Raw genomic sequence first — 26,163 nt, forward strand, 5'->3', positions numbered from 1 at the left:
TTCATGACCATAAGGGCCACATAAAAGTCTCAGATTTTCTTAAAATTGTGCAGCGCGCACTATCATGCAGAGTCTGTCTCTCAAGCAGAGCAGCGAACGTAGAACAGCTCGGTAGCCTTAGAAGGTGGGCGCCTACCCCAAGACTGGGAGGTCGCATTTTTGGGTGAAAGCCAATATTTTTGTGAGATTGTTCACATTTTCAACTAAATGCGACGTGAATATGATCTCCTGTGACTTGTAAACATCTCTGGTTTTATTGCCATTATATCCTGCTTGCGCGGAAGAGGACGTGCGGCCTAGATGTTTGCCTTTCTACGGAAAGTTAATAAAGACATTTTTAGCACAAAAGTTTTTGTTTTATTTGTTCTTCATACATTTAAATGTGCACTCCTAGCTTGGCCACACAAATACCACTTGGGACAAAAAGTGCTGGAACAAGAGCTATAATCATGCTCCTCCAATTACAGGCCTTCTGCCACCGCCAGGGGCCCAGAATAAACTGGAAGGAGCGACTGGTCCCAGCTGAAGATGGGATGTGACAAGAGACGATCACACACTCTTATGTGGCCATTGGTGTGTGCTTATAAATGTGTGTGGGTGGGTGCTTAAAGAAATTGCAATCTGCTTAAATCTGTTTGATTGACTATTAATTCTAAGAATTTTCACACTTAAATAAAAGTGCATCTACTTTGATTATTTCCAGTATATTAAATGCATATGGGCAAACCTAGCAAAGAGAATACTTCGTTTCTACTCAAGCAGGCATTTCCCATTGCATTCAGATAAAAAAATAATTCAAAAGAATATACTCACAATTAGCCCAAGAACTCCATTTGGACCAGGGGCTCCCATCTGGCCCTGCGCACACAGAAGGAGCTAGTGAGTTGAAGACTGAGGGAGCACTTTTCTGGGGTTATTGCCTCTTTTTTTTTTTTTTTTTTTAAACAAACATGCTTGGAATAGTGGCTCGGTGTTCAAGGACACTTATGAGAGGGTTCTGTGTGTTTGTGAGGTATGTTAGAAAGGTGAGCTAATGAAATTTCACTTTTGCAATCTTTGGTAATGTTTTTTTTTCATGTCAAGATAAACGAGGATGCTCAAATTTCATACTAAACAATAAATGTTATACCAAGACAAAGTAAAAGTAATTCCCTGATTTAGAATAGTCCATTTGATTCATTTGTAGTTTGAATCCTGTGTTTAACAACAAACCGTTTAAAGTCATCCCATTACGTTACTTGAATTATCATCCCTTTATAGAAACAAATTCAAATGTTTATACAGACTATAATTAAGTTATTTTCATTCCTCAAATACTTAATGTAAACCAACACAAATTAATTAAGGGGCCATGTTGGAGTTAAAAGTGTTACACTTTCAAAATGAGTTTCGAAAGAAACCTATATTTTGGTACTATTTTACTTAAGGTAAATAAAGAGTTCCCTGATAAAGTGAAAACAAAATGACGTGTGCAGGGAACCTACTGGCTCGCCATCTGCTCCAGGTGGTCCCCGCTCTCCAAAGTCCCCAGGAAAGCCCTAAAATACACACACAGATGATGAATACACACACACACAGCACCACTCAAGTGCTTTTACCTCACGTTTCTGCATGAGCAAACTATCTTTAAGCACCAAAACCCATGCTCACCTTTAATATTATCTTAAATGCACAGTGTTTTGGCAACCCAGAATGACTATAAGGCGGGCAAATGTCACATACTGAGATGCTCTCAGTAATTTCCAGCTGCAATCTATCTTTGTAATCTAGCTATGCCTGTGGTATAAAGCTATAGGAAAAACAGTTATTCAACCCCACTTCTCCTGGCATGGCAAGAATAGAAATGTTCTGGTTAAGAATTCCCAACTAGATGCAAAGTTTTAGCAGATAAATTTCAGCTTTAAATGTTATTCACAATGTCAAACAAAATCAACAGCTATTCTAGGGGAGTTGGCCTTCTAGTCCCACAATGTCAAGTCAACAACAATTTTAGGAGAGCTGGCCTCCCAATCTCATGTTTAACTACATGATTCACAACATTCATCATTGTCACCAAAGTAATCCATAGTCATCCATATGTTGAGCTAGAAAGAAATATTGAAGCAGGATGAGGAAAAAAAGCTATTACGTGATCATGAGTACTGCCAAGCTCACATTCGATAAGTCATCTGAAATATGCATCTTAAGAGCATAACCATTTAAGTTGATTATACTTTTTCGGCAAGCCGGACCAGCTGCCAAGGAATTACTGTGTCCATTTAGAGCTAAATGCAGCCTAATCTCGGCCACGCTCAATGCAAAGAGAAACTGTATTTGGCCTGTGAGCACAATGCTGCCAAAGTCCAAAACAACTTGTGAGGCTCATTGTGGCTGATCCAGGCTATTCTGAGCTTCCCAAATTGTTTGAAAAAATCTTATGACCTGAAATAATTGTGGAAAATCCAACGTTTCTGCATCGATCAAAGGCAGTTTTGAAATTTTTCAAACAATATAAATCATCCAGCTAAACTCTGGGACTAGGTTGTTCAGGGTGTACAAGATAAAACAATCTAACTATTTATAGTGCTTTGTTGAGCTGCAGCCTATTTCAGGACCTAGATTATGCTTTTTAATATTACTCTATGTAATATGTATATTTTAATATCAAATGTTGCAGAATGACTATAAATGCAGGATAAATAATAATTATGACACCTTTAATGATGAAAGCGAAAGCAGTTCAGAAGTGGGGATCTCATCTCATCAGCTGCACCGCTTATCCTCAGTAGGGTCGCGGGGGTGCTGGAGCCCATCCCAGCAATCATCGGGCAGTGGGCAGGGAACACCCTGAACTGGTTGCCAGCCAATCGCAGGGCACACAGGGACAGACAACTCGCTCGCTCATTCACACCTAGGGACAATTTGGACCGGCCAATCCACCTGAAATGCATGTCTTTGGAAAGTGGGAGGAAACCGGAGTGCCCGGAGGAAACCCACGCAAGCACGGGGAGAACATACAAACTCCGCACAGGAAGTCCAGTAGCTGGATTTGAACCCACACAGGAGGTTCCCAAGACCTTAGAACTGTGCCGCACACGCACTAACCACTGCGCCGCCGTGCTGCCCAAGTGGAGATCTTTTTTAGATTTAAAGTTCTACTTCAATATGGGAACAACATAATCTGAGAAAGAGGGTTAATTGAAAATAGTTTTGACTGATACTAGACCAAGGGTGGACAAACTACGGCTCTCGCGCCACATGCAGCCAGCTAGGCTTTTTATATATGTAATCGGAAAAAAAGTACTACTACTATATTTATTTCGTTGTGCCAGCTTTGTCCTCGGTCTCCCTTTGTGTGTCTACTACAAAAATACTACTACAGAAATGCAACAAAAATTGCTACATAAGTACTGAAAAACTTGGACCTAATATTAGTTTGCTATAAATCTGAATAGAAAAAAATATGACAGAAATACAAAGATACTACAGTAATACTATAACAAAAACAATACTACTATAGAAATATTCCCAAAGAAATACTATAAAAAATACTACAGATATACTACTGCACAAATACTAAAAAAAATACTACTTCATAAATACTGCAACGAATCTCACACGGAAATACTGAAGAAATACTACCAAATCCTATAAAAATACTGCTACAGTTATCCTAGAAGTACTACAAGAGATATACTAAAAATATTAAAGAAAAAACTCTAAAATCTACAGTAATCCAACAAAATTACTATACACCCAATGTTTAAATTTAGTCCTTTAAACAGGACCTAATATATATAATTTTGCTTTTATTGTTAGTCTTTCAAAAACAATTTGATGAAATTGATCTATTTAAAAAAAATTAGAAATGAAATATAGCATGTAGATGACTGCATGCAAACGTGTTAATAAAAACAAATCTTATAGTGTCCTTAGCCATATGTTTTAAACCCACTGCAGCCCGGGCGACAAAGTTTTCCCACCCCTGTGCTAGACCTACTAAGAAACTATTGTGAAGTAAAAAAGGAGCTTTATTATGTGAGGTGCCATCTTATGACATCTACAGGTGATTTTAAACTGCTATATGGGAGTTTATCTTACTCAAACAGAAAACTATTATGCAACCATACTTGAGAGATCGCTTGTCCTCCATTTGAGAATGTTCTGACAATGCATCATTGCTGTGTCAGCATTAATTGCCATCGTACAGACGAAAAAACTAAGAACATTTGGACCAGAGAACACTCAGCATGGATGACGCATAGAGCTCACCCGCAAAAAAAATATGACTCACGCCGCTGTCACAAGTGCTGTAAAAGACAAATGTAAGGTGGAAAAAAAGACCATTCCAAGTACAGCACTTGAAGCTATTAGTTGAACACTGTCCATTAAGGATTAAGCAAATCTCTGCTTTTATATCCAGTCAGCAGAAAGCCCTCTAAAAAGTGGGTCGAGAAACATTTGTTGTGCTTTCCAAGTTAAAAGGACCGCATTGATGTTTTGGAAACATGGTTTTAGAATGCTGGGGTTAAACGACCATAATTTATTCTGCTTTATTGTGCAAGTATCAGAAGAGTAATAAATAATTTGCTACTGTTCTAAAGCACATTTTTAATGTATCTGGACCTTATTTTTAGGAGGCATGAAAGAAAAATGTGCCTTACAGGCAAGTTTTTTATTCAAATCAATCTCGTTATTCTACAAGTCAGGAATGGCAAATCAAATCTGAAAAGGGCCACAGCCAGGGCCAAAATGACCCCTTTTTCAGCCAGGGAGTTTTTTACCCAAAGCTGGCCTACATAGCTATGGGGGAGGAATTTGAATGAATGGAACAGCAACAAGCTCTTATGATGCAATTTTATAGGTAGGACATGTATGTGTTAACAAGAAACACTTTACCCTTTTAATTCAAAGGAAAATAAAATAAAGATTCTAAAATAGAGGAAACTATATTTTCCTATGTACAGTATCAGTCATTTGAAATCAAAACTACATTTGCCTCCTCAAAAGAATGTTAGGTTCTACACTCAACTTTTATAAAGCTTATGAAGTGGCTTCACTACACACATCTTAAGTAGGCTACTTAAAACGTCAGACTATTTTGTCATGTATTTTGTTGTGTCTTTTGTCACAACAAAACATTATTCAAATGAAGAGGCGGCCCAGTTGCCTTAGCTATTCACTTATTGGTTGGTTAGTGATGAACGATTTGGCTACTACACTAATCATCAAATAGGTGAAAAGCTCAGCCAGTTTTTCACACCCACTGTTTGAACAAGATTTTGTTGTTACAAATTAAATAAAAAATACATACTGAAATACAGTAAATGACAAAATACATGAAAAAATACAAACGTGAATAAATAAGTAAATAAAAAAATGACAACATGAATGAAGATATGAATAAATTGCATTTATGTCGTATATTTAGGTATCACGTGAAATATGTATTTATTCATTCATTTGTGCGGCATACATTTGTAAGTATTTATGTTTTTATACATTTATTCTGACAAATCTCAAAAATGTTCTATTTCCAAAAAACAAAATGTCCAGTCTGGCGGATGTGGCAATTACCAGCTAAAAAGGAAGCTCACAAGTGGATATATTTTGCCCCATAAACACCCCATTTAACAAAAACATCTGCTGAATGGTCCGATGGTGCACGTCTAAGGGTTCGAAAAATCCTGAAAGCTGCTGTCAAAGTGATCTATCTGACACATACACACACAGAGCAAAAGCAACTGCTTCCTCCAGACGGCCTGGAGCCCCTTTACTCCCAACAAAAGCCTTTTTCTTGTTGCAAACACGACCCTGACGTGCGGCTGCTGGGACTCGACCCCAGTTAACCCCTTCAGACAGGGCTGGAATTACAGGGTGGGATAATGACGTAACACGCAGAACTTTGTACCCTTCGAAGCACAATTAAAGTGTATTAAATACCGCCGAAGACCCAGTCAGATTAAAAGTAATTGTTGCCTGACACGTGTGACTGTCTGCCAAATTAGCCAAGCACACTTAAACATTTACATTGTCTGTAAAGTATGTTGAGACAAAACTTTACCGGCCTACCCATCTTGCCCCTCTTGCCTGGTTCACCTGGATTGCCCTGGAAAAAAAAGTGAGAGAGATGAAAGGTTAAGGAAGTTAGAAAAAGTAACGGTAGAAATTATTTCAACAGTTATAAATGAAGTTTTTATGTTCATTTAGTCATCATTGATACATAAAAATAAAAATATATTAAATGGTTGAATGAATTAAACTGTCGAACCTGTTAAAACAAAAATAAAACAACAAGTCAAAAGAACAAAACTATGTGAACGTAACATGTCCGAAAAGGAATAGGAAGAAGCATATGATTATTTGAGCCTACCCCACTTCTTTAATAATTGTGTCTTTCAGCTAAATATCCTGTGTATTTACATATGACAATCACCTCAAGAATATACATATTTACATACACACACTTCTACTCTATAGCATATGAATAACCTATATTTTTTGTTGACAATATCTCTGTATTATTTGTAATTGCAACATCCACTGCAGCCTGGTCATCCTGAAAGGGGGATTACCACATGTGCGGTCCCTTCTCAAGGTTTCTTCATTTTCCTTATGTCGAGGTTTTTGAGTTTTTCCTTGCCCTCATGTTGGTTTCAGATCAAGGAATGGTGTAATCTCATCTCATCTCATTAGCTGCACCGCATATCCTCAGTAGGGTCACAGGGGTACTGGAGCCCATCGGGCAGTGGGCAGGGGATACCCTGAACTGGTTGCCAGCCAATCGCGGGGCACACAGGGACGGACAACTTGCTCGCTCATTCACACCTAGGGACAATTTGGACCGGCCAATCCACCTGAAATGCATGTCTTTGGAATGTGGGAGGAAACCCACGCAAGCACGGGGAGAACATACAAACTCCACACAGTAAGTCCGGTAGCTGGATTTAAACCCACACAGGAGGTTCCCAAGACCTTAGAACTGTGCCGCACACATGCCGTGCTACCCGGGATGGTGTAATAATAGTCTGAAATAATAGTCTGTGTAATAACTGTGCAGCCCTTTGAGACTCTTCGTGATTAAGGGCTATACAAATAAAAATGACTTGACTTTACATAAGTTTTGTGGATGCAAAGTCACTCAGTCATCATCATGATCATCATCACCACCACCACCACCACTTTCATTATCATTGCTGTCTCCATCCATTCTCAGGATACTATATAAAAAGATTATCTATTAAAATAACAATTCCCATTGGTGCTCATGGTGACAACTGACTGTTCTGTGCTGTGTGTTTCCCATCGTACAAAGTGTCTTTGGACCTGCTGCCTTAGGGGGCCTGCCCCCAGGAAGTATGACTACCGTTCTTGAGTGTCCTACTCTTTGCATTAAAAAGACAAGGTAGGGGAGCTTGAGCCAGATACCTCCAGCATCAAAACTGCCATTTGTCTCCCCAAACTAAAAAATGTGCAGTAATGCCTGTTTTGTGTTCTTATTAAAAGTTATTTCTATGTGATTGTATCTCCATTTAGTTAATCACCATAATCACCAACATATTTATTCACCTCATTGGTCTGTTTATAAATTTAGATCTAGATTGTAATGACTTTGTATAGTTGAATGGTGACAGCGGTATAATAACAATGACAATAATAGTAATAAAGTTGATGACAAAAAAAATAACAGTAGCAAGAACAAAAATAATAGTATCAAAATAATCGTTACAATAACAACAAGCTTAATTATTAGCTTGACCCATCTTTTGATTGTATAAGGCTGCTCACTAACATTATTTGGATACCATTAATACTAATATTAGGAATAATATTAACAGTTATAGTCACATAAGTTATAATAATAATAACCACCATCACAATAGCTATAGTGATACTAGAATAATTATTAGATTTACCTATCTTTTAACTCTGTAATGCTGCTTATCACTAAATGTCCTTCAGACACCAGTAATTATGGCAATAACAACAATAGCGGTAATAACAGTTAAAACAGTTATGATCAAAATTACAATATTACTAATGTTGATAACAAGCTTGATTTATGGCTTAAACCATCGATTTGGTATATAATAGTTTGGTCACGTTTATTAAATGTTAAACTTCTTTTTCATTTAACTTCATAATTTTATGATTTTGCTGAATTTTGACATTATATTATGAACATTAATAATACAAATAGTATGAAACATATTACTGTGCTCAGCATCTACAGATGCAGGCACGCGACTCTCTTGCCTCATGACAGAGGGTGATAGTGAGACCAAGGATTCTGATATAGCGCTCAACTCATCCCCAAACAATATAATTCATAATAGTATTACAAAGCTAACAAAAAGCCAAGCCACCCAGTAATGCTCTTTCACTGCATAGGCTTATTTTCAAAATGGAGGATTAGCTATCTATTAATGCTTTTATTTAAAAGACGCAGTGCATAAATCACATTCATTAAGTAAGACAATAAAAAATGTTTTTCCTATGCTAGTTAGGTGGCAGTAGCTCAGGAGGTAAAGCGCTCGTCTTGGCATGTTTAAACTTGACTTTTACCTAACGTGTATATCCCCAGTAGCCAGGTATTGCCTGTTTTAGGCCTCTAAAGATCAAAAGCAAGATCTTTCAAAAACAGTTTCATCTCAAAATATTAACATTATGCAAGTTGTTGTCATGTTTATTCATCAACTACTATAAGGTATGTGGATTTCTTCCTACAGAGTGAGACTGCCTTCATGTATGTACGGAGTTGATGACAGGCTTGCTCCCCTGTGCTGATGCAAACCACTGGAGTATGTAATAAAGTTTGCTAGTTGCTTTGTGTTTAGAGATCCCTTGTTACTTAAGGAACTTCGGGGAAGGAAGATCAAATGTGTTTTCAAAACTAACAACATCCGAGTGAATTGGCACTGTTGTAAATACAAGACACAACATTGGCTGTAAAGAAAATAAAAATGGTTTGGTGTGTACCTTTGTTATAAATCAACCATTTGGTTCATATTGCCTCTGGTCTTTCTCTTGGAAAAGTACAACTTAAGCATCAATAGTTGGTCTTCAAGAATGGATTCTGCGTCACATCTTGCACAATGAGTTCTAGCCTGCCTGCCTATCTGTGTGACGAACCATACCCTAATAGAGGACAGCCGCTTAGTTGTACTAATCTCTGCTTCTTCACTGTGCTTCTGCACCATCTAGAGCAGACCTGGGCACTCCGGTCCTGGAGGGCCATACGTCCTGCCAGATTTTGAAGTTTGCTCTTCTTTAACTCAGGTGATACAAATTATAACCTCGTTAGCAAGCTAGCAAGTGCTCGTTAACGATACTGGTGATTGGAATCACCTGTATTGGATCAGAGAAACCTCAAAAATCATGCAGAACATACGGCCCTCCAAGACCGGAGTGCCCAGGTCTGATCTAGAGAGAGCCCTTGACACTCTGTTTCAATTATTTTAAATGTATCAACTTTAGTTCACTTTAGTTTGCAGATTTTCACCTAAGACAGGTGATGCAAATTTCTTCTGCAATAAAGAGGTGTATTATTTTATTCATTCATTCACTCTCTAACTGCTTATCCTCACTTGGGTCCCAGGGATGCAGGAGCCCATCCCAGCTGACACCTGGCGGAACGTTAAACTACAAATACTGAGGAAAGAAAAGGCAAGTACGTACTCTTTCTCCATCAGGCCCAGGGAGGCCAAAAACCCCAGGGATTCCAATGAAACCCTGCAGGACAAGAAATAAAAGAGAAAAAGAGAGAACAAACAAGAGAAAGAGAGGATTTTAAGTGAGTTATTTTAACACAAACATTGCAAAGGGAGCTCACTGGCCCTGAAGGATTGGCATGAGGGGAGGGCCTCCGTGAAGAACCAAGCCATGAGGCAAGTGTATATGCCCATGGACTGCATGGTGCTGGCTTCCACGATGTAGTCCAAGGGCACATACCCTCACGCCAGGGATCTCTGAATACGGCCCAGATGTCACACTATGCAAAGAGAAAGAGACAAAAACACCACAACACAAACAGCCACAGCGGAAGATGACGTGTGGTTCGTAAGAATGGGCAAGTTGGCGATTTGAATGTGTTCCATAGAGTCTTGATTTGAAATTGCGATGAAACTGATCTGATTTTTTTTTTGTTGATTTGAGTTCTGCAGAACTGACAAAACAGAGAAAATATATCCCAAGGCTGCTTAGAAAACGTTACTTATATAAGAATAAATTAATCAAATACAGTCAGATTGAGGAGAGTGCCACCAATCCATCCTGGAAAAGACAGGAACGTAGGTTGAAGGACTTTCTGTAGTCAAAGACTGCAGCCACGGGATGATACAATGTTGGAACCAGAACTTATTTGCATATTTTATTTACTATGTTGTCAGATGATATTATCAATTGCTTGCATTTTTGTGGTTGGTTAAAGTTTGAAGCTAATCACAAGGAACTGAAGAAGATAGTGATAGTCGTTGCCCTTTTGTAAGAAATACAATATAGACTTTTGGACACATTAATCTTTTTTAGAATAAAGTCACTATTTTTTTTCTTGTATTTTCAAATAGAGTGTGCAATAAAAAGAACAATTACCTTAATTAACTCAAACATTTGAAAATAATCTTGCTAAAGGTTATCATTGGTGAGAATCTGAGACAGGCCAATTCCTAAGGGATAGGTGACGAAAAAAAGGGAAAGAGGATTGAAATGCCTGCTTAAAAAAGCAGGGCCTCATTCAAAGTTAGAACAGGAAATTCCAGCTGGTGGGGGCAGGGGGAAGCTTTAGAAGATGCCGAACAGATCTGATAAAGACGCTTTATTAGAACATTAACATCAGTTTATACGTGTGTTTGTCTTATTTGGTCCAGCGGAAGCAGGCCTGTTTGGATGGTGTACATTATTGACAGCAGGCCTTCTCCGCATGGGCCCGAAAATAGCAACACAATGTTGACATAACTATTATTAGTGTTATGCTGGTGCTGTGTCAATGGACTTTTGTGTGCAGAGAGATACATTACATAACCTCTCAGATAGTTTTGGCACCCATGTGCACACTGTACTCATACGAGTGCACGAAACATACCAATGACTGGCCACTTCTGGATGGACTTAAAACAAACTACAAACCCCCCCCCTATAAGTACCACAGCAAAAATGTCAGTACTTCCGTAAGAATGAAATGTACAGTATTTATCAATCAGTTGTGGTAATACAACATACCCTCACGCCTTTAGGCCCTACTGGTCCGACTGGCCCAGGTAAACCCTGCAAATGGGAGATTCTTTATTTTAGTCATTAAGCACTTGGTCTAAACAAAATATGGAAAAAAAGCAAGTAATAAACTAGGTTGCGTTATTTATACATACAAAATTGTGTTTACCTACACAAGCACACAAACACGAGTACACACTTGCACACACAAGGTCGGCAATTAAACACTAGCTAATTGCACTCTGACTAAAACTGTACCAGTCACAGCAGAGGATTTACTGCACCTGCCTGCCAGGATAACCTTTGGCACCTGGGCTTCCGATTGGACCTTGCTCTCCCTGCAGGGGAAAAAGAAGAGAGAGAGAAAGAATGAAAGAGGAGAGGAGTGTGCATGGGAGAGATGGGAGAAGATGGAAGTTGAAGTGGGAAGAATGTTTGTAATTGTGGTAACACATATGTTACATTGATTGCTTAAACATTAAAACACTCAAATTGAGGAGAACCGCAGTAGATAACTGACCCCCTTTTTAATTTATTTAATGTTTACATATTAAATAAGTAATTCAACACTCTGAATTGCTGACCTGACAAGAAACTCCAAAATACTGTAGTGTTAAAATACAACAAAGTGTACTTCATATATGAAATTAACGGTTGGCTATTACCGGACCGTGCTTCATTTGGTACGGGGCAGCACAGAAAGATGAAAAACTTGTCTTGTTTTGTTGTTTGAACTGTATTTCTTTGTGTATACAGTATGTGCATTTTTTGACCCACCATGAACCTCAAAGTTTGGGTGCGTGTTGTACACAAGGTTTTACAGCAATGATTGATTATTACCGCTGACCACATTTACACATTGGATTTAACAGGAATCGAACCCGGATCGAGGCAGAGAGCGTCAAGTCCTAACCAATAGAGCACTATAATTGAGGAAAAATTGGTTAAAAAGTAGTAAAGACTTGGGATAAAGATGTTTTTAGAACTAGTGGTACAGATGGAATGGGTAATGGTCTGTTCGCTGAGTTTCAAACAAAGATAAGTTGGATTTAGATTGAAATTATTTTTATTTTTTTACCAAAGCTTAGCTAAAAAGTGAGGTTCATCCTCAAAGATCTGGAATTTTGTATATATTTATTTTTTATATATTTTATTGACATTATACATAAACGTAGATTAGACCTTATTTATGGAGTGTATTTTAAAAAAAAAATGTTATTATGTACTATTTAACAGTTAACCTAGTCTGAAAGTGACACTATTTCAGGGAAAGATCTCTTTTGTTACCAGCTTCTCCGTGTTAGATGTCAGAGTGTCCTTGGGCAAGACACTGAATCCCTAATGCCCCCGGTAAGCAGGTAGTTGCCTTACATGGCTGACGCCGCTATCGGTGTGTGACTGTGTGTGAATTGGTAAGTGTGTGAAGAATATCATAAAGTGCATTGAGAGGTCTTCAGTAACTTGAAAAGCGCTATATAAGTGCACACCATTTAAATTTACATTTACAAGTACATAACAGCATGCACATCCCAATAGTAATGCCTATCAATCACAAAAATGCCTTAACTCAGGGGTAAGGAATGCATGGCTCACAAGCCAGATATGGTGCCTTGCATAAGTACATCTGGCTTGGAGATAATATAAGGCCATGATAATCTTGTCCGTATATTTCCAAATTAAGTGCATGCGAAAGTCAACGCATCACAGTATACTATTGGTTTGGTCCACAATATATAGGGCAGAGTTTTAACGACAGTTCACAGTCACAGTGTTACACCAACAGACCCTGTTTTGGTTGTAAGTCCCTATGAATCCTGTATATTGAAAGGTCATTACATATACATATGTATAAATATATTTGCTCTTGGAGTCAAAGGTTCCCGACCCCTGCCTTAATTGCTTCCCCAGAAAATCAGACTCCATGTCTCGTCAATCCAGAGTTTCACTCAAGTTTCCAAACTTGTGCCCTCGGAAAAAAGGATGTGGTATCCCAACAGGGCGTAGGACGCTGACAAACATGCACAGAGACGACTTGTGCCCAAGTGCAAGTGAGCTTATGTATAAGTTCCTTTCAAACGCTTGGGATGTGCAGCCGTATGCGGCACTTGCCTCTCCGCCTTGGATAAATAAAACATGCCTTGAGTTAGGACTTGGTTGACCAAGGTCAATCGGTCTTTTGTTGGGCATCGATTTTTTTTTTTAAATAAGACTCTACTGTATGTACAGTGGTGCCTTAGGATACAAGTGAATTGCCTTTCAAGTCGCTGGTATGAACTATCATCATCATAAAACTGTGTACTCTACATTTTCAATGTTATTTATCTCATTTTTTTATTAGGTACCATGTTTTACGCAATATTAGTTTTTTGTGATACACTTTTCATATATAAGGTGCACCAAACCATTATCTTTACAGAAATAAAACTACAGTAGAGGCTAGTATTGCCCCAAAATTAAGGATGTGCCATATTTGTGCATTGATTGATCCTCCTTTTAAGTTACGGTACTACGTTGTTGATGTTATCATTGTGCGGGGTCGCAATAATATTGTCAGACATTGAACCAATCAATGGTATAGAAAAGGTGGAGGACCACAGAAATACAGTATTAAATCCCCCTAAGCCTTTACGAAGACACGTGATTCTGGAACTGACTGAAGGAAAAAGGCACTGTAAGAAGGAATTCCGTCATCTGAAAATTGTATAAATGAATGCATGGCCGCATGCATTAAACAACTTTTTTCACTTACAATGCTTAGTTTGAGCTAAGAAAAAGTGAAACAAAATTATACAGATATATAATACTGTGACTAAAAATAGTGTGATGATAAGATAAGACTTACTACTGTTTCCTTGGTCATCAATGTCCCTAGTAGCCTGGTGGTTAGGATTCGATCCCCATTGTCACCACTGGTATGCAATATTGGTCAGCGATACATATCGAGTGATCAGTTCTTGCACAAACATCACAATACACCACTATGCATTTCCAATATTGTTCCATACACAATTTAGGGTTTTTAGGTGCACCTTATGGTCCGAAAAATACGGTACCATTTTTAAAAATAATCTTCTCCTACATGAAAAATACTACATAATGGGATTCAGAGGGAGCTTCTAAACTGGGTGCTCCTAAACTGACTCGGCTGACTGAGTGCTACAATCGAGTCAATTTATGCTCAGGTTTAACGATGACTCAAGAGATCCGCCGGCGGTGGAAAAGTTAGTGCATTTGAAAATGCGACCACGAGACGCTACAAAGATACATGTATGATGACAAGTTTGGGAACTCCCTGAACCACTCACAGGCCCGTATTTCAGTATTCCACTGCACTGTTACATACTAAGACCTTTGTTCGATACCGCCATTAGCATGACTAATAAGTCCTGAAGACTGCTGGCTTAGGACGCTATTCCCTGAAGTATGCTGTTTCTGTCAAAGCCAGCAGATATCCTCCTGTTTGTAAAAGGAAGGCCTTTGTTGGACAGTTTTTCAGTGAGTTAAATGCGGACAAATCATGCAGGGAAAAAGGCAAACAGCTGTGAATGTTGTCTTATTTCTGTTCCTGTTTATCTTTATTTGGCAATGTTGTTTTTAATATGCTGGAGAGCAATCCAGATTTCACTCTCCTAGCTGTCATGAGCTATTTTCATATGGTCATGTTTACTATTGAGGTAGAAACATCTTTTAGAACCTCACTATATCAATCATTTTTAACTCTGAGTGCCATTGTCGACTATGTCCCGTCAAGTACCGTTTATATAGGATAAGCCAGAGCAATGTCTTGAGCTTCTTCTCATTGATAATAAAGCCGGTCTGAAACTGTACGGATTAATTTGGTCTGATAGTTACCAGTAACGCTTCTCTTGGTAAGAAAATTTACTTCAGGACAAAATCAGTAGCCTATTTCTTGGAAAACCTTTTAGTTTTTTTCCTGGTGAAATATATGTGTCAAATGTTTCATTTATTAGACAGTTTTTTATATAGGCCTAACACAATTTTGTGTGGTCCTTGAAAGATCGGTTAAAATGATTATAATAAGATGATGGCCCTCATTGACTTAGGTTCTAAATGTTATCATTTGTTTGGACTATCACATGATATTAATCAGTAACATGCAGATCAGTACTGTCCTCAAATTGCTCTTACCTAACAGCAGTTCGCATAGAACATAGATTATATATGTGTATATGTATTGTTTGTAGGTATAAAGTAAAAGTAATTTTACAGTTCTGGTATTTTCTTCTAATAAACTAAATAGATAATGACAAACTGTTTGATCCAAACACACTTTGAATCATCTATCAAATATGTGCATACATTAAGAATATATTCCCGCGGGATTCACTGGACACAGACACATGCAAAGAATGATTTTAAAGTTTAAAAATGTAAATCAAAGAATATTTGACTTGCTGGATAATTTCGAATTAGATGTAACTACAAAAGGATCATAAAGGAGGAAAAAATTGAGAAATACTCACAGATTCTCCAGGGAGTCCTGGTGGACCAGGGTAACCTTTCTGTCCCTGAAGACGAAAATAATAAATTAATAAAGACAAATCAGACGTGGAACATGTGAAGCATGAATGCAGCAGTGGAAATAGGCAGGTGAAAGGAAAATGTACACACATTGTATAAAACACCTCGGAAAGTAGTAAAGGCTGAGGATATGTTCCCGCAATGGGAGAGATGATGAGCAAAGAGTTTGTGCATGTTCACCAACTGGCCTGACAAAGTGGTTTTAGGCCACATGTAAGTAGTGAAAATCTCACGGCACTGTCAAGGAATCAGATTTTCCAATGATGGCCAAAACCTGCCTGAGTAGCATCAGCTCTTGCCAAACAATTGGAATATGAAAAAAAAAAGTTTTTTTTGTGTCCCTAACTCAAGCAGCTTCTGTTCAACCATTCTCTTCCAAAGTCGGATATAAAAATGGTGTCAAAATACATGTATTTAAATGTTTTTTTTTTTGTTTTCTTTAACTTCAAAGGTATTGGCTAAAGTCTTACACATGCAAAATGTGAGAAGATATTAATTGTTTTATGCATAAAATCTCATCATGAATCTCATTGGACACAGGTTGCTCTCATTTAAAAGTGTTGTTTCTTAAAAGACGTCACAGTTATTCAAGAAAAAAAACAGATGGGTCAACTTTGAGACAAAATTTCTTGGGTCCCCCAGTGCGTGGAATACTTTGCAACATATTTGCACAATCGTGGGGAGAAACACTTCCCGTTCTGTGCCTAATTGAAAAAAAACAAAAACAATAATGTTTGGGAATACCTTTAATACCTTTGGTTATTTGGCTTTAGCAAATCGTATTTTTTCCCTGTCATAGCCTCACGCTGCCATACCAGCCAACGCTATCAATCATCTAGCACTGAGCCGATTAGCTGGCATTAGTCAGAGCTGTGCATATGTCAAATTCTTCTATTGCAAACATTAAACTGCCCTGGTCGTATTTCATATCTGGACTGTTTCATTTAGCCAAAAGGCAGGGTGGCAACAGATCAACAGGTTGTATGTCAAACTGGCTGGTGTAACACAGTGAGCCAGGATAGCCCTTATTGTGTGAGTGCATGCTTTAAACCTTTGCGAAAAAGCTTCTTTTGTTTAGCACACATGGGCCCCCTTTTTGAAATGCTGGCATATATCAAATCTAATGTTTCCCATTGGTAGGTCACACAAATCTTTTTTTACTATTAGGCAACTAGAACTGTAAACCACATTTATCACCACCGATACGCTCCAGACTCACTCGTGATAGGTCATAATACCTTATTGCGATGTACAGAGAAAATGTAATGTTTTCTTCCACTCAAGGTGTAGGGTGTCGTTTGAGGTGTCCTTAAAAGGTTGGATATAACATAATTTCTCTATCAGGTATGTGTTAACAAAACCCAGCTCAGTTCAAAGAGTCTTTGTGCTTTAATTCCCACTGCATCTATCTGCTTTTGTCTTAGTTTTATCAAAGCTGTTTAGGGCAAAACACATTAGGTTCTAGGAATGGTGCAGGGGGAGAGCTAGAGAGTGACGTCATGCTCGTTTCAGAAGGATTTTTTAAATAATTTATATTTGTCAGTGTAGCATGAAAAAGTGAAAGTAAGAAAAGACTTGCTTCTAGTAGAGTCCAAACACTAAACCAAACACCAAGAAACATGAAAAAGGAAAAGCTTCTAAAATGAGGGCATCATGAATCATCCCACAAAGGATGCAATAATGACTTCAGCCAGTAGATGACGGCAGAAAGTGTCAATGTATCAAATTCCGTACAGCTCCTTGAAATTACTCATGCTATTAACCAGTCAATTTTTATCTCACTACTGCCGGGTCACGTGGTGAGATAAACGAATCCTAAGCACTAGACTGACTTCCAGTTATATTGATGACTTATAAAAAGGCATTAATTTAATCTAATCATACTATTTTTAGCCACGTATCAGAGATGAATGTTAGAGACTTGCAAAAACAAAGTAATCCTGAAGTTTTCAGAACTTAATGTGAAATGGGTAGTCTGTACAGCCCTTTGAGACTTTTTGTGATTAAGAGCTATACAAATAAACATGACTTGACTTGTCATCATGTTATGTTTTCCTTAACATTAACAAACAGTTGCCAAATAACAACCTATTAGTCAGGACAAAGAGTGTGCTAGTATAGAGACGACCAACTGGAAATCAAAATGCTTAACGGACCTTATGGAAGATTGCTCCAGTAATTAAATACTAGCGTGATAGGCTAGCACAAGTAGTTTATTCAGTGGCGGTTGATTCAATGATGCAAAAAGCCAAGAGATGGCAGCAGAGAGTGTCAAAGTTCCAAATTGCGTACAGCTCCTCAACTTAAAAATCTTTTTAAACATATTTTATTTTACGTTTTTGCATAGTTACCCATTCATGACAATAAGGACTACTTACATGACTTCATGCATCCTTTTGTTGGGATGAAATTCTTGGATTAAGAAATAAAATAAATAAATAACCTTTTAACTATCAATAAAAGCAGCCAGGCAAGTTTAGATTTTTCCTATGTATGTTTACGCACTTTTAATAGGAAGAGTTAATGGATACGAATCAAACTGAATACAAATTAAAATAATCAACAAAAAAATTCAATTAACATTTTAATGATTAATTAACACCAAGTGTGTGTATGCAGTATAATATCCAGGAGGGCATTTAAGAGACAGTGTGTATTATTTAGCTCCTCCTAGAGGTAAAGGACTTCTTCAATAAGAAAAAAAATAACAACAACAACATTGATTTAGATTTAAAAAAGAAAAAATACATTAACTACCGTGTAAATGTGCATTTTTTAAATACTCGTAAGTCGAGAGTTTCGCTTTTATTTGACATAATATGAGCCTCAAATAGAAAGATCTGACATGATCGTCTGCCAGCTTGCTGCTTAGGCTATCCCCAAATACTGAAAACTTTGTGAAAAGATGGAAGAAAAATGGTGCGGTTTGGTAACTTTGAGTCTCCATAGTTTGAAGTTTTGCTTGAGCTTTGAAGCACTAATTTTCGGTTACAATACACAAATTCACAATATGGCAACAACTAATACACACTGTTCCTTTAATCCGTAACAATCTCCAATTATAGGCCAGAAACATTTTTTAGAGCAAAGTTTCACTTATCACAGCTGTCCGTCTTTCTAATTATGTGAAAAGTAGAAAAGCCAACACAAGAAATAAGACAAAATACGTGTGTGTCAAGCAAAACAATGAGTGTGGTTCCGCCTCCAGTTTTGGGCCAGGATACTATTTGACTTGAGGGCAACATGTTCCGCTGAGCACGAGCGTGCATGCGGTCAAACGGATGCTCCTGCCAACCACAGGACCACATCCTAAAGAGTAAAATGCACTCGTTTGCACAACTACATAAGCTATATTAGTTTGCCCTTGAGTACATGTCCGTCAGGCATCAGCCTGGCCCGAGTAAGGGTAAGAAGGCAGGAATAGGCAGACAGCACGGGAAGGGGGACAGGCGTTTGTGCCTGGGGTGCTACCTGGCCAGTTGATATGATTAAACGCACATGCTTGTGAAGTATACAAATGTTGTAAACACGCAGATGGGTGGAGAACGGCGGCATCATTAGAAAACCCTTGAAGCAGGGGATATGGATCTGTGGCGGTAAATGCCCAACTCCCACAACACATGCATTTATTGTACAAGGGTAAATAGAAACCATAAAATTAGATTATATTAGCTGATGTTAAATTTCAGTGAAATGTATCATTCTTCCTTTTGCTGCAGCTCAAACAATCAAGCTATTGTTTTAACAGTACACAGATAATTAAGTCTGAATTTTGAGTTGCACTCTTCTGGATAAAAGCCAGGCAGTCAATCAGAAATGAACAAAGCAGGAAGAGTATCAGCTGCCTGTACGGGTGAACAACATATGGCATACGTACAATAGTTTATCATTTATCTAAAGTATTTTCCAGACTTTAAGTAAGTGCTATGCATAAGTTACACTTGGCCAAAAAAGAAAAAATCCATCGACAACGGTTGTTTTTGACCAGTGTGATGACATTGGTTTTCAGATTGAAGAAAACAACACAATTTTACTGAGAGCTCAAAGAAGAATGACACACGCAACATAGTTGTCCCGTTTTCATACGCATATCATACAAAGTACAATAATAATTGTATATGATTCAGCTTTGAAGTTAAAAGTCGTTGATATGGTCCGGCACTGCTTGGAATCAAATGTTTTTCTGACTGTAAAAAAGATATGCTTCATTAATAAAAGCCTGGACACTCAGGGGCTGCATCTTCTGCATTATTTTTAAGTCATATGAAGTCAAGTCATTTTTATTTGTATAGCCCGTAATCACAAAGAGTCTCAAAGGGCTGCACAGGTTATTGCACAGACTATTATTTCAGACTATTATTACACCAACCCCTGATCTGAAACCAACATGAGGGCAAAGAAAAACTCAAAAACCTCGACATGAGGAAAATGAAGAAACCTTAAGTAGGCCTCTCAATACAAGCGATTCCAATCACCAGGATCAGTAACCAGCTTCTACCAGCCTCAAGCTGATTATTTGTATTACCTCAGTTGAAAAATATTGGTGGACATGCAGCAACCAAAGACCGGAAGGCCCATTTCTGACGTATAAGCTGCATTGGAGTATACATTCCTGGATTAGCATCCAAGCTATAGACCAACTGTAGCTACTTATCTGTACGGATCTACAAGCATCTGCAAACTTGGTTAATGCCTTTTGCGGATCACTTTAGACTAGAGATATGCTTTAACAAGGTAGATTTAAAGCAGTTTAACTGGATTGAACACTGCGAATACGAGCGATTTGACCACACATGGCACATTGTGAGAACTGTATTTTTCTGTTAGCTACAAACAGAGGCCAGGTGACTTTTGCCACAACACTGTGGACGCACCTTGGAAAATGATGTTGCGTGAAAACTGATACATATCTAAACTGAGCTGAAACATATCCCAGCGATTCACCACACTGTAGAGGCAATAAATTGCATGACTATTGAGAGGCGATTGGTTACAAACAAAAGGTGTATGTCAGCAAAAAACGAGATGTTTTGAGACAAATCCCATCCGAACAGACATAAACCGGAAACAATGATGGTGGGAACAGACGGTGTGGAAAGAGCCACGGCGTCAGAAAGGTGAGATGCGCGACTCGTAAAGCCTTGGTGAGGTTTGGCTCAGCCGTACATTGCCTCTATGTGACCTGACCAGACATATTGAAAAGCCATTCGGCGGCAGCACGCTGAAACAAATATCACACTCAAAACTCCAAGGCGTTTGGCTTGTCTTTGTGTCGGCAGCCGTAGCGAGGTGGTCTGTTGAATTTCCGCGTCCTGGATCAGATTGTCAGCAAGAGGTTCAGTTACTTTGTGCGTGTTTTGCGCCTGTGTGCGTTTAGGTGTGTACAACATGGGAGGTGGAGAGCAGTGCTCTGGCTTTCCTAAACCGTGTGACGCGGAAATCCCAAAAAGACAAAGCATGTTTCAATGTGGAATTGCGCCATTAACACTGTAATCGTAAAGGAAGCGTTCACTGTTACAAACTGAGCAAGAATACTACATCAGGCTCTGACATTAGAAAAGGTGGTATTACAGAATGGGTGGGCAAACGTTTTGATTTGTGGGCCGCATTAGGTTAAATAATTTGGAGGAGGGGCCAGCCCAGTGGAAAAAAAATATTTATTCTTTTGCATTTGTCAATACAGTCCCAAACCTGATACTTCTGCAATGCTCGTTTGAAAAAAATAGTATAAGACTATATATTTTTTCTAACATTATCCCTGCCATTTCAAAAGAGAAATCTTGATTTGTATATTTTTATTTGCATTTTTGGCACTATATTTTTATTTTACATATACCATTCATGCCAAAAAGCAAACAAAAAATGCATTTAAGTGTTTTAATTATTTATTTATTAATTTAAGGACATTTTGAAACAATCAGCATTAGTGCAAAGCGTTATAATATGGCCCCCTTTTAAAGCACTGAATTCTATAAAGTGCATTGGAAATCCTTAAAAGCAAAAAGGCTAGATCAGAGGTGTTTTCTTTTTCGCATCCATTTGAAAATATATATCTTGCTAAATAAAATAAAAACATGTGCCAAAAAAATACCAAATACAGAAAAATGTAGCAAGCTATTTGAATGTTGGCTTTGAGCCCAGCACACATGAATTCTTAATTAAGAAATAAAAAAAAGTAGGGGCAGGGGGGACACAAAAAATTACAATGATGACAAGAATGCCACCAAATCAACATTTTTTTTCTTCTAATCAAAAGTACTTCTGTTACCTTTTTATGTACAGTATCATTATCTTTTTAAACCTGTAGTACATTTTCAACATGCTTCGTTTGCAAGGCCTCAATAACAAGCTTGACGGGTCGTATGTGGTCATATGCCGTGGTTTAAATGTTACATTATTTAAATATTTTCTGTAAAAACGTATGTGCATAATCAGACCTTAAATGGATTTTGTTTACAATCGAGAAAAATAAATTAGAAGAATAAAATTAGCCATTATGCCTTGAAAATTTAAAGAAAAGTATATTTTTGAATGCATGTAACCACTGACAGGCGACTAAGTCTTCAGAAAAGTATTTCAGTCATTCATCCGCTAGAATTATTAATGCTGAAACCTTTAAAGTCAAAAAGTACAAATTTGAAGATAAAGTAAAAATATAAGAATACAATGCAAGTAAGAACAAACTACCAACAAATATTCAACAGTGGTTTATCTAAAGAGCAGTAATTCATCATCTCCGGAGAATCCATAAAGTCAAGGTCCAATATTCTCGCGCAACGTTAAAAAGCCATTGTGCCACCCAAAAAAGGTATTCACTTATGGAACGATTTATTTGATGACCCCCAAAACGTCTCCAACTTATATAAAAAAAATGTAGACTATATGTATGTTAGATAAATATGCTAAAGAAAATTTATATATCGAGAGTTTATTTGCGTATTATACGTTATACGAGTCGCCAGTGACACCATTGTACGTAACGTAATGTAATTTCTTTGTTTTCTGATTTCCCTTATGTACGGTAAGGTTCTGTTTTATTGTTTTTGAAAATGTCTTCCTTGCAATGAAAAGTGGAATATGGGTAAGCATTTAACAACTTAAGCTTCAGCCTACTCCCTTTCATGTATTATATCATGTAGATGTTGTTTTTTGTGCTGTGCCTGGATAAAAAGCCAATAAAACGAACAAGTTATTCTTACCATTATTATTCTTTTTATTATGCACCTCTAAATTCACTTCTATGAAGTCATAGTATTAAAACAAAACATCCCTGCTAGGTAGGGAAAAAAGCAAGACCAAACACAACTGTACTACTCGTGTTGAATATACTTTCTAGTGCTGACTGAGAGAATACCAGCACATGGACTTTACATTCTGCCAAAGTTTTCCGTAAAGTGAGGTAGCGTCTGATTAAAGCAGTTCGACCTGCAGCGGAGAACTACAGGAGGTTACGTACTGTACATCATTTAAAGCAGGATACAGAAAGGTTAATAAGCACTGTGTACAGAGAGGAAGCCTTTATTGTTCATTTAACAAGCTTCCTCCCAGTCTGTTGATTGAATCACTAAGGCAACGGCAAACGTGACGCCATGTCACCTAAGCTCTTAAAAAGCTGCTACGTCATAGCGGTAGTTGCTGTAGTAGACTACTTACAGGTCATAGCAGTAGTTGCAATAGTAAAGTAGAGATCAGCCGACGCTTAAACATCATTAGCAGTCTTTTGTTTTGTCAAAATCATTTTTGCAATACACCATTCCAGGAAATGAGGTAGGATACGTTTGAGTGGTTTGAAGCCCAGAGACAAAATGAATATGGATTGTCTCTCAACATTGCACACATTTTCTTCGTTTTGTATTATAATGCGGCTATTTCAAAGCAATTCAAGGGGGTTGGCTTTTAAGTGAGTATATTATGTCCGATAACTTATAACTAGATTGTCCCTTTCAGAGTGACATGCTACCTTTGGGTGTAAATAATCTGGGGGTCACTGGGTTACTTTTTAAGAGAAGTAACTGGTAACTGTAACTAATTACTATACACTGTTAGAAGCTAATCACAGATGAATATGGATAAAAAAAATTTGGAAGCCTTGGAACTTCCTCATCATTACTCACTTAGCGTAGTCTTTTAAATATTTTTCACTAGATTTACCATTTCCATTATGATTGAACGCGCAAGTGACTGTGTGTTTCTGTTGCATTTTGTATTGAGATCCAAACAAACACACACACAGTAAGAGCTAAAGCCAAACAAAAGCCACATGTGGGCTGTCGTTGAATCAGAGAATGACGTGAAAATGTGCTATGTGATTGTGCGGGGATGTGCAAAATTGTTGCGTACTGCACGTCAGGCCACGCTGTGCAGCAGTCAAAAATGTCAGATTGTATCGACTAAGGGTGTCCCCATAACATTTTTATTTTTTCCGTTGTGACACGTTTGTCTTCGTGATCTAGTGAGATACAGTTAGGGGAGGCAGGTGAGGCAGTGACATTTCCTTTTTTTTATTCATTTTTGGCTTATAGTGTAAAAAAAGCTTAAGAAAAAAATCGATAGTCTGCCGCGTTCCTACTTAACGGGAGCCATGCAGCTTTTTGACGCATCATGTACAATTATTGGTCAGACAGCAAAATATGTTTGCATTTAGATTCATTTACACCCATTACATCTCACATGTCAAAGTCAAGGCCAAAGTCAAGACCCGCAAGAAGGCTTTCTACAACCCCTGAAGTCTTTATTAAAACTGGCCCACAGAATGCAGTAAGCCTACATATTTTGTTTACACGTACAAACACTACATTTCCCACAATGCAACAGTGATGCACGATAGATAAGACAGGAAGAAAGAACATGAGTTGGATGTACACCCTTCAATATTATTGGCTAACTCGTTCCTGTAATTTGTACATGTAAAAGACTATAATTTTCAATATATATTTTTTTAGATGATCAGTTGTATAGAAGGGAATTTTCAAACATATCTTATATCAATGTTTGTTACAAGGAACTATTGTTTTGTTTAATCTATCTATTTTAATTTACTTTTTATGAGGTTCAATTAGATTCTAGTGACTTGAACATTTTTCAACTATCATACTGTCTGTCTGGCCTTAAGCTTGTAGCAAAAATGTGTATTTGGCCCTCTGCTAATTTTACTTTGGCACCCTTGCATTACATGTTTCAAATATAGCCTTACTAATGGTTTTAAGACATTTTAGAAAGATTTTGAACAAGTGACTGCTACTAGCTCCCAGTACCCACCTAAAAATGCAAAGATTTGGGGGCGGCAGTAGCTCAGGTGGTAGAGCGTTCGTCTTTGGATCAAGGGATCCCAGTTCGAATCCCGTCTCGCCCGTGTTACATGTCGAAGTGTCCTTGGGTAAGACACCGAACCCCTAATACCCCCAATAAGCAGGTTAGCGCCTTACATGGCTGCAGGGCCGCTATTGGGAAATGTGGAGCACATTGTAAAGCGCTTTGGGAAGTCATTGACTTGAAAAGCGCTATATAAATGCAGATCATTTCATTTCATTTCAAAGATAAGAATGTATAAATGAAAAAGCTTTGTAGGATTTAACAAGAGAAAAACATATGTGATCTGAGCATTCATTTGAGACACTTGGAAAGATCATCAGAGCTTCCTTTACCTTTCGACCTTCTTGACCCATCATCCCAATTGGACCGATGATTCCTGTGTCACCCTTGAAAACAAAATGTGACAAAGTGTAAGTATGAATAAAACGCAAAAATTAGTTAGCTTGAGTGTATGAAGCTCAGGGTACCTTTTCTCCTTTAGGGGCTGGCCCATGTGAGATACCAGGGTCTCCTTTGTGACCCTAAACAAGGAAATTGATAAAGCATGATAGTGAAACCATATTCATAGGTTTTGTTTTTGTCAAACTGCCTTTGAACGGCGTATATACTTGACAAGATTAGAAGAGAAAATAAACTTGAAAAGCCAGGAACAATAATAATGCAACACTTCAAAGCTGTCACCTGGAAACGAGCACAAGTAAGAAACATACGAGAGAAAAAACTCCCTGCTGTTTACAACTTGTTTGATTTATGAAGTGAGGGGGAGAAAGAAAAAATGTTTCAGGATGGAAAAAACATAAAACTTCACACTTATTTGCAGTGGACTCAAAAAGAAACACATTTGATGTATGATTTACAAATGATTAAAATAATTTATTGAAATGTGATGAGAAGTTTTTCTTTTTTCATTGCAAGTTTTTGAACAGTTTTTTTTACGTGCTTATACTAAAAACGTAGTATCGTAACAAGAAAACCATTGTGAATTTTTGTTTCAAACATAATTGTGTAATATCCCATTATCGTACATTTTGTTATAATTTGGATTCAGCAATGGCATCCTACCATTTAATTGGTGTGTTGAAACATGTATTCATTTTCTCTTGAATACTTTTTTTACGATCA

General features: G+C 37.7%; 1 protein-coding gene across 1 annotated transcript in view; it reads right to left on the reverse strand.

Moving 5' to 3' along the window:
- The window catches only part of LOC148350945 (uncharacterized), a 100,814-nt gene that overhangs the window by 38,010 nt on the left and 36,641 nt on the right, over positions 1-26,163 (reverse strand). Inside the window, exons 6-14 of the mRNA XM_088320147.1 lie at positions 25,509-25,562; positions 25,374-25,427; positions 15,672-15,716; positions 11,472-11,525; positions 11,197-11,241; positions 9,658-9,711; positions 6,044-6,088; positions 1,485-1,538; positions 814-858 (exon numbers count right to left, since the gene is read on the reverse strand). Coding sequence (XP_088176273.1) covers positions 814-858; positions 1,485-1,538; positions 6,044-6,088; positions 9,658-9,711; positions 11,197-11,241; positions 11,472-11,525; positions 15,672-15,716; positions 25,374-25,427; positions 25,509-25,562 — 450 coding nt within the window. The remainder of the gene's footprint in view (positions 1-813; positions 859-1,484; positions 1,539-6,043; positions 6,089-9,657; positions 9,712-11,196; positions 11,242-11,471; positions 11,526-15,671; positions 15,717-25,373; positions 25,428-25,508; positions 25,563-26,163) is intronic.

This window comes from Urocampus carinirostris, chromosome 16 (assembly GCF_059441175.1).
Source record: "Urocampus carinirostris isolate Australia breed hairy pipefish chromosome 16, RoL_Ucar_1.0, whole genome shotgun sequence".
NCBI lineage: Eukaryota > Metazoa > Chordata > Actinopteri > Syngnathiformes > Syngnathidae > Urocampus > Urocampus carinirostris.